Raw genomic sequence first — 16,232 nt, forward strand, 5'->3', positions numbered from 1 at the left:
GGCCTAGAGAGAGGGGCCTAGAGAGAGAGGCCTAGAGAGAGGCCTAGAGAGAGAAGCCTAGAGAGAGAGGCCTAGAGAGAGAGCCTAGAGAGAGGCCTAGAGAGGCCTAGAGAGAGAGGCCTAGAGAGAGGCCTAGAGAGAGGCCTAGAGAGAGAGCCTAGAGAGAGGCCTAGAGAGGCCTAGAGAGAGGGGCCTAGAGAGAGAGGCCTAGAGAGAGAAGCCTAGAGAGAGAGGCCTAGAGAGAGGCCTAGAGAGAGAAGCCTAGAGAGAGAGGCCTAGAGAGGGGCCTAGAGAGAGGGGCCTAGAGAGAGAGGCCTAGAGAGAGAAGCCTAGAGAGAGAGGCCTAGAGAGAGGCCTAGAGAGAGGCCTAGAGAGAGAGGCCTAGAGAGAGAGGCCTAGAGAGAGGCCTAGAGAGAGAGGCCTAGAGAGAGGCCTAGAGAGAGAGGCCTAGAGAGAGAGGCCTAGAGAGAGAAGCCTAGAGAGAGAGGCCTAGAGAGAGAAGCCTAGAGAGAGAGGCCTAGAGAGGGGCCTAGAGAGAGAGGCCTAGAGAGAGGCCTAGAGAGAGAGGCCTAGAGAGAGAGGCCTAGAGAGAGAAGCCTAGAGAGAGAGGCCTAGAGAGAGGCCTAGAGAGAGAGGCCTAGAGAGAGGCCTAGAGAGAGAGGCCTAGAGAGAGGCCTAGAGAGAGAGGCCTAGAGAGAGGCCTAGAGAGAGAGGCCTAGAGAGAGGCCTAGAGAGAGAGGCCTAGAGAGAGAGGCCTAGAGAGAGGCCTAGAGAGAGAGGCCTAGAGAGAGGCCTAGAGAGAGAGGCCTAGAGAGAGGCCTAGAGAGAGAGGCCTAGAGAGAGAGGCCTAGAGAGAGAAGCCTAGAGAGAGAGGCCTAGAGAGAAGCCTAGAGAGAGGGGCCTAGAGAGAGAGGCCTAGAGAGAGAAGCCTAGAGAGAGAGGCCTAGAGAGAGGCCTAGAGAGAAGCCTAGAGAGAGGGGCCTAGAGAGAGAGGCCTAGAGAGAGAGGCCTAGAGAGAGAAGCCTAGAGAGAGGCCTAGAGAGAGAGGCCTAGAGAGAGAGGCCTAGAGAGAAGCCTAGAGAGAGGGGCCTAGAGAGAGAGGCCTAGAGAGAGAGGCCTAGAGAGAAGCCTAGAGAGAGGCCTAGAGAGAGAGGCCTAGAGAGAGAGGCCTAGAGAGAAGCCTAGAGAGAGGCCTAGAGAGAGAGGCCTAGAGAGAAGCCTAGAGAGAGGGGCCTAGAGAGAGAGGCCTAGAGAGAGAGGCCTAGAGAGAAGCCTAGAGAGAAGCCTAGAGAGAGGGGCCTAGAGAGAGAGGCCTAGAGAGAGAGGCCTAGAGAGAAGCCTAGAGAGAGGCCTAGAGAGAGAGGCCTAGAGAGAAGCCTAGAGAGAGGGGCCTAGAGAGAGGGGCCTAGAGAGAGAGGCCTAGAGAGAGAGGCCTAGAGAGAAGCCTAGAGAGAGGGGCCTAGAGAGAGAGGCCTAGAGAGAGAGGCCTAGAGAGAAGCCTAGAGAGAGAGGCCTAGAGAGAGGCCTAGAGAGAGAGGCCTAGAGAGAGGCCTAGAGAGAGAGGCCTAGAGAGAGGCCTAGAGAGAGAGGCCTAGAGAGAGGCCTAGAGAGAGAGGCCTAGAGAGAGGCCTAGAGAGAGAGACCTAGAGAGAGGCCTAGAGAGGCCTAGAGAGAGGGGCCTAGAGAGAGAGGCCTAGAGAGAGAAGCCTAGAGAGAGAGGCCTAGAGAGAGGCCTAGAGAGAGGCCTAGAGAGAAGCCTAGAGAGAAGCCTAGAGAGAGAGGCCTAGAGAGAGGCCTAGAGAGAAGCCTAGAGAGAAGCCTAGAGAGAGAGGCCTAGAGAGAGGCCTAGAGAGAGGCCTAGAGAGAGGCCTAGAGAGAAGCCTAGAGAGAAGCCTAGAGAGAGAGGCCTAGAGAGAGGCCTAGAGAGAAGCCTAGAGAGAAGCCTAGAGAGAGAGGCCTAGAGAGAGGCCTAGAGAGAAGCCTAGAGAGAAGCCTAGAGAGAGAGGCCTAGAGAGAGAGGCCTAGAGAGAGAGGCCTAGAGAGAAGCCTAGAGAGAGGCCTAGAGAGAGAGGCCTAGAGAGAAGCCTAGAGAGAGGGGCCTAGAGAGAGGGGCCTAGAGAGAGAGGCCTAGAGAGAGAGGCCTAGAGAGAAGCCTAGAGAGAGGGGCCTAGAGAGAGAGGCCTAGAGAGAGAGGCCTAGAGAGAAGCCTAGAGAGAGAGGCCTAGAGAGAGGCCTAGAGAGAGAGGCCTAGAGAGAGGCCTAGAGAGAGAGGCCTAGAGAGAGGCCTAGAGAGAGAGGCCTAGAGAGAGGCCTAGAGAGAGAGGCCTAGAGAGAGGCCTAGAGAGAGAGACCTAGAGAGAGGCCTAGAGAGGCCTAGAGAGAGGGGCCTAGAGAGAGAGGCCTAGAGAGAGAAGCCTAGAGAGAGAGGCCTAGAGAGAGGCCTAGAGAGAGGCCTAGAGAGAAGCCTAGAGAGAAGCCTAGAGAGAGAGGCCTAGAGAGAGGCCTAGAGAGAAGCCTAGAGAGAAGCCTAGAGAGAGAGGCCTAGAGAGAGGCCTAGAGAGAGGCCTAGAGAGAAGCCTAGAGAGAAGCCTAGAGAGAGAGGCCTAGAGAGAGGCCTAGAGAGAAGCCTAGAGAGAAGCCTAGAGAGAGAGGCCTAGAGAGAGGCCTAGAGAGAAGCCTAGAGAGAAGCCTAGAGAGAGGCCTAGAGAGAGGCCTAGAGAGAGAGGCCTAGAGAGGGGCCTAGAGAGAGGCCTAGAGAGAGGCCTAGAGAGAGACCTAGAGAGAAACCTAGAGAGAAGCCAAAGAGAGAGAGGCCTAGAGAGAGGCCTAGAGAGAAGCCTAGAGAGAGAGGCCTAGAGAGAGAGGCCTAGAGAGCCTCAGGACGCCCTCGTGAAGGTCTTTGGGTCACAGAGCCAGAGAGTCCCAGAAGGGTCAAGGGCCTACAGCGGGACCTCCTGTGGACCCCCAGTGGATTGGTCCAGGCATCTTGCATGTCTGGGACAGGACTTGCTTTTCCAGGGTGCCTGGAGGCAGGATCCTCCCTGGCTGGAGTCCCCGGGCCCTTGGGGGAGAAGCCCGGCTGGCTCACCCCCCCCCCCCCCCCCGGTAGTCAAGGGCACATGCTAAGATGTAGCCGGCAGGGGCCTAGACAGGGTGAAGAGAGAACAAGGGGCAGTGGCGGCCTCCTCCGGGAAGCCCTCCTGGGAGAGCAGTAACTCCCTCTCATACCTGTGACATCCAAAGGACGCTTTTTCAGAGCGGTCACCACTGGGCCGTCCTTCCTGCGGAGGAGGGGGCTGCTCCGTCTCTCGGCCACTTTCTGCTTTAGCCGGGACCGTAATTTCAGGTTGGGTTCAGAGGCTGCAGGGAAAGGAGACGGCGTTACGGCCAGGCAAACACGGGCAACAGCATCTCGCCAGCGCATCGGTTAGGGATAAAGCGGGGGGCTGCCGGAAAGGGGGACGCACGGACGCAGCCAGCCGTGACCTGTGGCCCCCCCCGCGCACCACGACGGCCCTTCCTGTCCTCTGGGCCTGGACTCCTGTGCGGCCCCTCCCCGGCCCTCGGGCCTCAGTCGTCCTGCCTGTAAAATGGGAGGTGGCCGGTCAGCGTGGACTCCCTGGGCCTGGACCAGGAAGGCCATTTCCCACGGACAGGCCTCAGTTTACTTCTCTGGGGAAAGGCCGGAGTGAGAGCAGGTTATCTAAGAATTGGCCCAACCCGGGCTCCTGACCGACAGCCACAGGACGGCCACGTCTGCCTTTGGGCCTGCTCCGGGAGCAAGCCTTGGCCTGTGCCACGGTCCTGGACCCGGAGGGGCTGAGCCTGCCCTTCCGGTCTGCCCTGGACAGAGAAAGGCCGGCCTCGAGACGGGAGGAGCCGAGTTCAACCTGGCCTCACACGCTCTGTCAGGAGCTGTATGACCCTGGGCAAGTCACAAGCCCAGTTTGCCTCTGTTTCCTCCTCTGTAAACAGAGCCAGAGAAGGAACAGGCGACCCTGTCTGGTATCAGCCAAGAAAACCCCAAACGAGTCAGGTGTGACCGACAAAGAAGGAACAGCCGGAGGGCAGACACGCCGAGGCTGTCCTCGAAGGGAACCCCAGCATTGGGGGGCCCCGCGGAGCACCCCCTCTTGCAGAGGGGACAGGGCGCTGGTCCGTTTCCTGACCGCTCTGGCCCCCCGGGGGTCCCCCGAGCCGGGCACACTCAAACCCAACGTGGGCTCCCTCGGACCGGGGCGGCTCCGGGGGCCCGTCGGAAGCCCCTCTGGGCGGGAGCAGGCCGGGGAGCTGCGGCTGCTGCCCTGAAGGCCCTCCGGGCGCCGAGCGCGGTGACGCCTCCCCTCGGGGCCCCTCCCTTCGGGGTCCGCCCAGGGAGCCGTGAAGACTCCGGGCCGGCGCGGGGCCCGGCAGGCCGCCGGCACTCGGGTGGCTTCGGGGGAGGCCCTCGGACAGGCCCATCCCGCCGGGCTCCTCCAGAGATGGACCCGAGCGGGCAGTCCCGGCCTCTCCGGGGGAACTGGACGTCCGGAGCGCCGGCCCGACTGCTCCAGGCCGCGCCTCGCACAGGCCTAGGCACCGCGGGGGGCTCAGAACTCGGTCAGCGTCTGCGGCCGTCGCTCTCCCTCCGGGTCCCTCCAGGGCCGAGGCTGCCTGGAGCCGCTTCCTGAGCGGCCGCATTGGACAGCCGAGGGGAGCCGAGACCACCGGAGGTCGTCGGCTTCGAGAGTGACCGACGGTCAGCAGGGCCAGCCCGGCCCACATCGGGGACGCCGAGTCCGAAGGGCGGACGTGCGGCCAGCCCCCTCCCCCTCCCCCCGGCTTCGGAAGCGCCCAAGAGAGCGGCCGAGACCAGCAATCGCCGCGTTCTGCCCATTTGACAGGCCGGACGGGCTCTGGGGAGGCAGAGCCTCCCACAGACAAGGCCGCACTGCCCCACCGGACGCCCGGAGGCCCAGCCTCCACTCCGACGCGACAGGGACGGCCTCCGCGGCCAGGAAAGAGCCGCTGCTGGACAAACGCCCGGCGGCCGCCCGCTCTGCCTAGGCTGCAGCAGGAGGAGGCAGCCGCTCCGCCGTGAAGGCCTGACAAACTCCGCGCCAGCCCCAGGCCCGGCCTCCAAGCGCCTTCCCAGCCATTGTGCCCCCAACAGCACGGAGCCCCCGGGGTACGCGGAGGCCGAGCCTCAGCCCAGACAGGCCCGGCACCCCGCTGCTTCCTGGGCCTCCAGGGCCGGGATCCGATGGGCTCTGGCGAGGGTGGCTGAGCGCCCGCTGCGTCCAGCCTCTGCGCTCCATTCAGCTCTCCAAAGTCTGTCCAATGTGGTCAAGGGCGGCGCCGCAGCCTCCCTGCCTCTATGGGGGAGGGGCCCCCTTAGGGAGCCGAGGCGCCCCATGCTGCCTCCGTAGCTTCCTCTCAAGCCCTCCCCCTTCTCTGGCTTCGCCGTCTGCCCCACCGCCATCCCTCTGGTCACCTCCACCTGGGCTTTGGTGGCGTCTCTGGCCTCCCTGCCTCCCTCTAGGCCTGGAGTCAGGAAGAGCGAGGGAAGGCCTGGCCTCAGTCACTGCGCAGCCATGAGTCCCTGGGCAAGTCATGCCACCCTGTATGCCTCAGTTTTCCCATCTGTAAGATGGCCAGCACCTCTGCCTGGGCACAGAGTCAGACAGGATGAAGCGACGACCCCACCCCAGGGCTCTCCTGTGATTTTTCTGAATTCAAATCTGACCCCAAAACAGCACGGCTCTCCTTTGCCTCCAGCTTGCCAGCCGTGGGTGGAAGGCCCAACCCCTGAGCCAGACCCTGGGGGCGCCCCGAGAGGGTGCAGTCTGGCCCCAGATGCTTCCTGACTGTGTGACCCTGGGCGAGTCCCTTAACCCCAAACAGCCAGATCCGAGCACGCTGCTGCCCTGAAGCTGGAGCCAGAGCCTAAGGCAGAAGGAAAGGGCCAAAAAAGACCGACTTCCCCGAATCTCATCCACCAGGGTCAGCCCCGACTCACGGCCCCATGCACTGAGCGGAGCCCTAACAGGCGCCGAGGCACACATGGGGAGGCTGGAGATGAAGGGCTGTGTTTGGTGACGAGTGAAGGGGATAAAACCTGAGACTGGGGGTGGGAAGCTCTGATTTTAAATCCAGCCTCGACAGTAATCCGACTTCCAAGCAATGTGACCCCGGCCAAGTCACAGAGCCCCTCTTTGCCTCAGTTTCCTCATCGGCAAAATAGGGACGATAAGAGCTGCAACCTCTCAAGGCTGCTGGGAGGACAGAAGAAGACCATCCTCTGCCACTTGGCACTGCATACAGTAGGTGCTCCATAAATGTTAGCCACTAATCCGTCTAGAAGGGAGGTGGGAGCCAGCTTGGGGAGCGCCTCCAGGGGCAAGAAGAGCAGCCAGGGCTCCCCCATTCCCTGGGGAAAGGGACCCGGTTGGCCCTGGGCTTTGGGGCTGATGTTGCCCCACAGGGAGGCCCAAACCCTTTCTGGACCGTCCAGAGAGGGCAAGGAGAATGTGGCTGGAGGCCGCGTGTCTCCTTCTGGGAAAGGAGAGCACCGCGTGGCGCCACTCCCCTCATGTGAGCGGGACGTGAAGGGGGCGAGAGCCGGGCACAGGCGACGGCCCACTCTCCGCGCACGTGAGCCACACAGGCGCTGAGCAGCAGAAACAGAGCGCGTGGCCAGAGGGGGCCGGAAGGGGCGCCACTGGGAGAAGGCCCAGCGAAGGAGGCGGCTCCTGAGGGGGTGAAGGACGAGCATCCTGCAAATTGTGACGGCGTCTTTCCTTCGTGTCTGACCCTGATTCCGAGACAGTGAAATGAACCAAGGCAAATGCATCGAGATGCGTGTCACGTGCATCCGCACAATCATGTGGAAGCCGGCTCACCGAATCCCCCAGAATCCTCTCTTTCCACTGACTGAGAGTCTGAGGGTCACGTGACCGTGTCAGGCATCCTGAGGCCCAAGCTGTCCTCCACACACACGCAAGCAGACCAGGGCTGGGGACAAAGCGGCCTCCCCTGGGGAGACCCTCAAACCGAGGGAAACGTGTGCAAAATGACCAGGACGATGGGGTGGTGACGGATCTGGGGTTCGAGACAAAGGAGGCTGAGGAGACGTCCGCCGGGCTCTCGTTCTGCTCTTGGAAGCCCCCTCGATCTTCTGTCGTGTTGGCTGTCTGGGAGAATGACATCTAGATGGACGGGAGCCACCGGCCACCCGCGGGGGTGGACAGAGTTGCCAGCTCTCATCTGGGCTCAGCACCGGGCCAGGAGCCCCTGAGGACAAGGGGTGATGGGAGCATGATGAAGGGAGGAAGGAAGACCTCTGAGCCACAGACTGGGGGACGGAGCGATGACACGGAGGCAGCTGAGGCCTGCAGATGTGGGGATCCGAGGACCCTCCCGGGCTGCCCCGGACACAGAAGGATCTGCCGTCGGCTGGACGTGACTGTAGCCTTGTTGCACCCAAAGGCAGGGCTTGGAACAGGGAAGTTTGGATGCCGCCTGGGACGCTTCTTAGCCTCGTGACTGTGGGCGAGTCACTTCCCGTTTGCCTCGGTTTCTTCATCTATCCATAGAACGAAGGAGCAGGTCCGGAGGGCCTCCAAGGACCTGCGATCGAAGCCAATGACTGAGCTGAAGATGTGTGGCTAACGCAAACCTGGAAGGACACCCTGACGGCGATCAGTGCCCGTCGGACAGCAGAGTCCGTCCACGTCAGCGAGGATGCCCGGGAAGGCCTGGCGGAAGAGCCCTCAGAAGAGGGTCCAGCAGAGAGCCAGGCCGGCGGCACCCGCAGACAACACGGAGAAAGTGGCCCATCAGAAGGGCTGGGAGCTTCTGCCTGGAGCCCCCCAAAGGGAGACACGCTGGACGGACTCCAGACAGGGGCCCGGGCGTTGTCGCAGGAGTGGTCAGGGTGTCCGGCCGCTCTGGACAGCGGTGGGGACCAGCCTGGGCCGGACAGGATACGGGAAGGAGCCGAGCGGGCAGACGTGGTCAAGGAGGAAGCCGGCCTGCTCGAGGGGGGGGGGGGGACACAGAAGGGGGTCTCCATTGTGATGTTCAAAGAGTAAACGGAACTGGATTTAAAGCAAATCAGGAGTTGGAGTGGAGGAGTGTCGGCTGGGCCGCGGCAGCTGATGCGGGGGAACCCACACCCCGTGAGTGGCGGGTGGGGGCCGCTGGGGGCCTGCGAGGTTTGGGGGTGACAGAACAGAGGAGGCGTCCGGACAAGGGAGGCCCCGGCCCAGCTTCCCAGAGCGGTCAGCCGCGGGCACCTGCAGCGCTGCTCAGGCTGGGGAACGAGCCAACACGGAGGCCGTGGCCGGGGGGCTTCTCGAGCGGCGGGAAGGGGGGCCGGGGAAGGCCTGCAGCATTTCTTGGTGTGTCCAGAGGAAGAGCCACGAGGGAGACGACGGTCGGAGGCAGAACTCGTTCTCGAGGACAAAGAGGGGGCTTGTGTGTCCGGAGGGCTCTGGCCAGCTCCACGCGGACTCGGCTGGCCCCTGCGGGAGCGAGGACGCAGCCTGCAGGCTCGAAGGGCCGAGGTGAGCCGGGATCTTTCCGGCTTCTGTTTCCCCTCCGTGGCAGAGTGGACAGGAGAGGAGTCGCGCAAGGAGGGGCCGAATACACGAAGAAAACCACCTTCCCCCTCCGAGCAATGGCTGTCCCTCCTCTCCCTCCGGGTGAGCCTCGTCCATGTGTCTGTCCATCAGTGGTGGGGATGCAGGAACCAGTCAGGGGTCTGAGCAGAGGGAGGTGCGGAAGCGCGTCAAGGCCCGCCTGCGGCCTGACCCATGAACGTTGTCTCGCGTCCTTCTGAGAGCCCGCAGGAGGCAGTGATGGGCGCGACGCGAAGCCCTTGACGCCCTCGGGGGTGCTTGGAGTCTGCGCCGCACAGGGAAGGGGCTGCCGGGGCCTGGCAGTGGCTCCCAAAGGTGGCATTTCCCAGGAATACTCTGAAGGCGTCCCTGGAGTCTGGCTCACACGCCCGCCCTGAAAGAGGCCAGGAGCCACGCGGGCAGACGACGGGCCCTCTTCTCACCCTCTTTTCCTTTAAAGCTGCCATGAGCCGGGCACTGGCGCTCACCAGGGAAGCAGCGACTCTCCCAGGCCGGGAACGTTTCACAACCAGCCTGGCAAGGGCAGCTGCTTTGGAGCCCCCAGCTGATGGGTGAGGCGGAGTGCTCAGGGGCTCCTGGGCCTCCTTGGGTCCCTCCAGGCCACATCTGACCTTCCCAAGTGCCCCCAGCCCCCATCGCTGCCAGGACTACCCAGCCTGTTGCCACCTGCCCAGGCCTCTCAGACTTGTCCCCCTTCTCAGGGATCTGGGGCTCCCGACTCAGGGTCTGGGTGCTGACGGTGCCCCATGCCCGACTCTCTCTCCTCATCTTCCCTCGCTCCCTTCCAGGCAAAGACAAAACCTGACTTCTACAATAGTAGTTTTTGATCCTCCTTTAGGTGAGCGGGCAGCTAGGGGGCAGCAGTGGATGGGGTACTCAGTCTGGAGTCACAAAGACCTGAGTTCAAATGTGACCTGAGATCCTTACTGGGTGATCCTGAGCAAGTCACTTTGCCTCTGTTTGCCTCAGTTTCCTCATCTGTAAAATGGAGATGAGAAGCATCTCCTTCCCTCCCAGAATTGTTGAAAAGATCAACTGCTATTTGTAAAGCATTTAGCCCAGTGACTGGCACAAACACCAGTTATTAGTATTATTCTTAAAGCAGCAGGTAGGCAGCTCAGTAGACAAAGCCCTGAGCCAAGAGATGGAAAGACCTGAATTTAAATCCCGCCTCAGACATTTAGTGGCTGTGTGACCCTGGTTAAGTCCCTTCACCTGTTTGCCTTGATGAGCTCGAGAAGGAATCTTTGGGCAGACTGAGGAGCACGGGCAATGGGGAAAAAGTCCCGGGTAGAGAAGAGGTGAGCACTCCATCTCAAGCAGAGCCTGGATAGCCATGGTGTCAGGGATGCTCCCGAGGGGATTCTGTCTTTTTGTCTTTCTTTGTGCCAGGCACAATGTAGATGCTTAAATGTTTATTTGAACCAGCTCTTGCCTGGTATACAGAAGGTGCTTAATAAATGCCTAATGCACTCAAGTCAGTTGAAAGACTGGCAGTAGCTTCACTCTCTCAAGTGGTTCCCTGGTGGTGTGGAGCCTGTCCCAGTCCAGCCCAGCTTGTCCCTGAGTTCCTTCCTCATTTACAACTTACAGCTTTGGACAGGCAAATGGCTTGGGCCCCTGAGCGAGAGAAAGGCACCTGGATCCCTCCACTAGGATGGGCTGGAGGCCCCATTCAAATGCAGGCCTTCCTGCCTCAAGGCTACCTCTCCGTCCATTAGGGCCTCTGCCTCAGTCTTGCTGTTGAAAGAGATCTGGTTCCCTCTGCTTAATCAGTGAGTGTCTGCCCTTGGGAAGGGGGATGGAGGAGGACCCTTCCTCCACCTGGCTTCAGAGGCAAATGATGACGACATGCTTGGCCAAGAGGCCACACCACGCCAAGAGAAGCCTTGTGGAGGATGGAGTGTCCCAGAGGCTCCCCTGCAAAGCCACTGCCTGTCTACACCTGAGTCACCAAAGGGGACATCACTTCCAGGCTTCCATTTGCTGGCTTTTCCTCCTACACCACATGCCCTGGCAGGCTGACACACAGCCCCTCGATGGCATTGGGCCAGGAAGCTTGTTTTAGGTCTGACATTTATTCATGAGCTGCCTTGTCACTCCTCCGTTATAGAAAGCTGTGCACCACAACACCCAACCACCTCCCCGTGCCATTCCACCCCATCTCCCAGCACCACTCCACCCTGCCATCTTCCTGCACCAACCATCTCCCAGCACCACTCCACCCTGCCATCTTCCTGCACCAACCATCTCCCAGCACCACTCCACCCTGCCATCTTCCTGCACCAACCATCTCCCAGCACCACTCCACCCTGCCATCTTCCTGCACCAACCATCTCCATGTACCACTCCACCCTGCCATCTTCCTGCACCAACCATCTCCCAGCACCACTCCACCCTGCCATCTTCCTGCACCAACCATCTCCATGTACCACTCCACCCTGCCATCTTCCTGCACCAACCATCTCCATGTACCACTCCACCCTGCCATCTTCCTGCACCAACCATCTCCCAGCACCACTCCACCCTGCCATCTTCCTGCACCAACCATCTCCCAGCACCACTCCACCCTGCCATCTTCCTGCACCAACCATCTCCATGTACCACTCCACCCTGCCATCTTCCTGCACCAACCATCTCCCAGCACCACTCCACCCTGCCATCTTCCTGCACCAACCATCTCCATGTACCACTCCACCCTGCCATCTTCCTGCACCAACCATCTCCATGTACCACTCCACCCTGCCATCTTCCTGCACCAACCATCTCCCAGCACCACTCCACCCTGCCATCTTCCTGCACCAACCATCTCCCAGCACCACTCCACCCTGCCATCTTCCTGCACCAACCATCTCCATGTACCACTCCACCCTGCCATCTTCCTGCACCAACCATCTCCATGTACCACTCCACCCTGCCATCTTCCTGCACCAACCATCTCCATGTACCACTCCACCCTGCCATCTTCCTGCACCACTCCACCTCATCTCCTGGCACCACTCCACCCTGCCATCTTCCTGCGCCAACCATCTCCATGTACCACTCCACCCTGCCATCTTCCTGCACCAACCATCTCCATGTACCACTCCACCCTGCCATCTTCCTGCACCAACCATCTCCATGTATCACTCCACCCTGCCATCTTCCTGCGCCAACCATCTCCATGTACCACTCCACCCTGCCATCTTCCTGCGCCAACCATCTCCATGTACCACTCCACCCTGCCATCTTCCTGCGCCACTCCACCTCATCTCCTGGCACCACTCCACCCTGCCATCTTCCTGCGCCAACCATCTCCATGTACCACTCCACCCTGCCATCTTCCTGCACCAACCATCTCCATGTACCACTCCACCCTGCCATCTTCCTGCACCAACCATCTCCATGTATCACTCCACCCTGCCATCTTCCTGCACCAACCATCTCCATGTACCACTCCACCCTGCCATCTTCCTGCACCAACCATCTCCATGTACCACTCCACCCTGCCATCTTCCTGCACCAACCATCTCCATGTATCACTCCACCCTGCCATCTTCCTGCGCCAACCATCTCCATGTACCACTCCACCCTGCCATCTTCCTTGCGCCAACCATCTCCATGTACCACTCCACCCTGCCATCTTCCTGCGCCACTCCACCTCATCTCCTGGCACCACTCCACCCTGCCATCTTCCTGCACCAACCATCTCCATGTATCACTCCACCCTGCCATCTTCCTGCGCCAACCATCTCCATGTACCACTCCACCCTGCCATCTTCCTGCGCCAACCATCTCCATGTACCACTCCACCCTGCCATCTTCCTGCGCCACTCCACCTCATCTCCTGGCACCACTCCACCCTGCCATCTTCCTGCGCCACTCTGTATCTGCCCACATGTGACACTTCCTCTTCTAAGATTGTCCATCCCCTTCCCTTCTTTTTGGGCTTCTCCTGCCACTTTCTGCTAAGTTGGTGTCCAGTCACTGGCCCAGGAGGGGATGGGGAAAAGGACTAAGGAGAATTAGGAGGACACTGAGCTAGGGTTGGCAGTCGAAGGCGAGACCCTGAACTCGGTGGGGAGGTACTTCAGTATGCTTCCATGGCTTCATTCTGAATGGCAGGATAGAATGGTGGAGAGAGCACTGGGCTTTGAGTCAGCACAACCTGGGTTCAAATCCTACTATACAACTTTGAGCAAGTCTCCTAATCTATCTGAGCCTCAGTTTCCTCATCTGTGAAATGATACTGATTACAGAAGCAGCTTCCTCCCAGAATGTACCATGGATCCAATGAGATGATCTATTAAAATCCTTTTGCAGATCTCAAAGCTCTGTAGGAATGGGAGTTATTAGAAGCCATTCCCAGAAGAAGCAGGGCCTGCCCTCACTCCTAATTACCTTGATTTATTTTGTGCCTTTAATTCTACATGCATATGTTACTGCCCATTAGAATGTAAGCCCCCTCTAGGGTAGGGACTGTGTCACTGCTGTCTTTGTATCCCAAAGGGCCTAGCACTATGCACAACACATAGTAGGTTAACAAACAGTTATTTCATAAATGCTTGTTGATGGAGTCTGAGCCTTGGATTCAAATCCTGCCCCAGTCCCTTATTCCCTGGGTGGCCTTGGGCAAGGCTGGCCCTTTCATCTCAGGGTTAACATCTATAATACATCTATAAAATGTTACAGGCTAGCCTTGAAGGCTGCTTCTGGACAGTGGTATCAATGCACTGGGTTCAAACCTTGGCCCTTCCATTTCCTAATTGTGAGGTTCTAGATCAGTCAGGTGATGTCTCTAGGCCTCAGTTTATTCATCTGTAAGATGAGGGAGAAGAGTTAGATGACCTCTGTGGTCCTGTCCAGAGTTCATGGCCTGATGGTCATTTTGGATGAGGCTACACCCCTTAACCCATATGCAGGCTCCTCCAAGGCACATGTGTTTGAGGGGAGCCCCACATGGCACCCCTCACTCTTACTGCTGTAGCTCAGGGCCAGACCGAGGATCCTCCAGCAAAAGAAGCACCAGTGACACGACCGAGTGTGTGTCTGACCCCCCGAGCCAGTTCAATGATAAACAATTCATTGTTCTTTTATTGGGGTGGAGGTTTGGGGCCCCATCTCAGTCACCCTTGCTCTAGGCTCCGGCCAAGAGCTCCACGTTTGGCGCCCCAGAAGGGGCGGGACACTGACCTGTTTTTCTAAGTGGAAAGTCATCTTTGGAGTCGTACATTCCCAGCACGGGGTGATTGTAGGCCGCAGGACCCCCGCTTTGAGGGGGCGAACTCTGGTCAAGGGAGCTGTGCTGAGTTTTCCTGCAGAGGGGGAGAAAGAGGAAGGAGTGCTTAGCTCACGCTAAGAATGCGGTGGGCGCAAGACCAAAGACACACAGGAGAGACCGACAGGCGAGTCCCATCTCCTGGGACCTACGTCTAGATCTCAGAGTCCCCGGCTCTCCCCTTCCTTCTCGGCTGAGGCCCCAGGAAAGAGCGCTGGGGTCTGGGGTTGCCCAACTGGGGTCAGCTCCTCCCTTGCGGCCATTCCTCCCGCCGGGCGAGCTGTGCCCTCCTCTCTGCCTCAAGGAACCGCTCTCGTGGCAGCCTGAGGGCAAGCGCCGTCCTTTGAGCCATCCCCAGGACCCCGGATGTGGGGGTCCCCCTAAGTGCCTGGTGCTGGCACACCTGCCCTTTCCAGGAGGCTCCTCCCAGTGAGAACAGGAGCCCCTGGAGGTAGCCTCTGTCGGATGTGTGGCTAAGAAATTCCTGTGACCCAGGAGGGGAAATCCTGCGGGCAGGGAGAAGGGCCCGACAGGAAGCAGCTGGCAACGTCGTCCCCTTGGGCTGGCCCGGAAGGAATGCGGAGGCTGCAGTTCTCATTCCTGGGAGCAACAGCCTGTGGAAAGCCCAGAGACACATGTCTGCACGCACGCTCCCATGCACGTCCTGGCTCATTGAAAAGCGGGTGCAGCCCACAGGGCCTCAGGCACATCCTCACTGTGGGGTCCCGGGCAAGCCCCTTCACCCCGCTCCCCCCAGAGCCGACTGAGGCCTGATTCCAAGATGGAAAGTCGGGGCTTAAAACTACAGAGGAGGGAGAGAAGGGCTGAGGCCAAGTGTGCCTGGGCAAGTCTCCCTCAGCCTCAGTTTCCTTATCTGTAAAATGAGGGGCTGGACTCGGCCATTGGGGGCCCTCTCCCCCGAGGCCTGCCACCCCAATCCTCCCGGAGTGACCCTTTCCGGTGATCCTCCTCTACAATGAGGGGCTGGACAAGATGATGTCCGAGGGTCACCCGGGCCCACAAAGACTTGCGTGCCAGGGGGCAGCGGCCACGGAGGCAGGCAGAGGGCACACATGGAGGACTCTGCCAACTGTTGCTTCTGCCAGCACTTTAAATGTATTTTGATGAACCTCGTCTGCTTAGTGGCCTGAAACAAACACCCCAATTTGCTAGTGCGAGCACACAGGACAACGTCTCAGAAGACGCAGATGCCCATACCTGCGGGCACCAGCGATGAAAACGAGGGCAACCCTGTGCCAGCTGTAGATGCCCAGGGAGATGCCAGAGCAGGGATGCAGGGGCTCCCCCACCCCCGTCATGGCTGCCAGGGGGAAAGTCTGGCCAGGGGTCTTGGGATAAGCAGGGGCCACTTTTCGGGCCTTGAAGGGTGGCTCAGGGCAGGTGGCTGCGATCTTGTCTCGGAGCCCCAGTGGCCCCATTTCCAGAAGAGGGCACTGAGGCCCGGGGGGAGGCCTGCCTCACTCTCACTCCACGTCAAGGGAAGGAGCGGCAGAAGCTGGACGCGCCTGTCTGACAGGGTTAAAAGCCCCCCTTGTCCTCCAGCGGACCCCAAGCCACGGCACTCTCCTCCTTCCCTCAGCCTGTCTGGTGTGGGTCTGCCTGCCTGTCTGTCTGTCTGTCTGTCTATCTCTCTGTCTGTCGAACTGTGTCTCTGTCTGACTGGCTATCACTCTGGCTGTCAGTCTGTCCATCTCTCTGACTGTCTAGCTGTCTGTCTGTCTAGCTGTCTGTCCTTCTGGTTGTCTGACTATCTCTCTGTCTGTCTGGTTGGTTGGCTGTCTATCTCTCTATGTTTGGCTGTCTGGCTGTCCATCTCTCTGGCTGGCTGTCCGTCTGTCTATCCCTCTGTCTGACTGTGTGTCTGTCTATCTCTCTGGCTGGCTGTCCATCTGTCTATCCCTCTGTCTGTCTGACTGTGTGTCTGTCTGTCTGATCTCTCTGTCTGACTGTGTGTCTGTCTATCCCTCTGTCTGACTGTGTGTCTGTCTTATTTCTCTGGCTGGCTGGCTGTCCGTCTGTCTATCCCTTTGTCTGTCTGACTGTGTGTCTGTCTGATCTCTCTGTCTGACTGTGTGTCTGTCTATCCCTCTGTCTGACTGTGTGTCTGTCTTATCTCTTTGGCTGGCTGGCTGTCCGTCTGTCTATCCCTCTGTCTGTCTGACTGTGTGTCTGTCTGTCTATCTCTGGCTGGCTGTCCATCTGTCTGTCTATCTCTCTGGCTGGCTGGCTGTCCATCTGTCTATCCCTCTGTCTGTCTGACTGTGTGTCTGTCTATCTCTCTGTCTGTCTGGCTCTCCGTCTGTCTGGCTGTCTATCTCTCTGTCTGGCTGTCC

General features: G+C 59.5%; 1 protein-coding gene across 6 annotated transcripts in view; it reads right to left on the reverse strand.

Annotated features, from left to right (window-relative positions):
• Nucleotides 1-16,232, reverse strand: part of HDAC4 (histone deacetylase 4) — a 115,735-nt gene that overhangs the window by 47,181 nt on the left and 52,322 nt on the right. For all 6 annotated transcript variants that reach the window (XM_056820128.1, XM_056820127.1, XM_056820126.1 and 3 more), the window contains 2 exons: nucleotides 13,794-13,915; nucleotides 3,229-3,360 (listed from right to left, as the gene is read on the reverse strand). In XM_056820128.1, coding sequence (XP_056676106.1) covers nucleotides 3,229-3,360; nucleotides 13,794-13,915 — 254 coding nt within the window. The remainder of the gene's footprint in view (nucleotides 1-3,228; nucleotides 3,361-13,793; nucleotides 13,916-16,232) is intronic.

This window comes from Monodelphis domestica, chromosome 2, assembly GCF_027887165.1.
Source record: "Monodelphis domestica isolate mMonDom1 chromosome 2, mMonDom1.pri, whole genome shotgun sequence".
Taxonomy (NCBI): Eukaryota; Metazoa; Chordata; class Mammalia; order Didelphimorphia; family Didelphidae; genus Monodelphis; species Monodelphis domestica.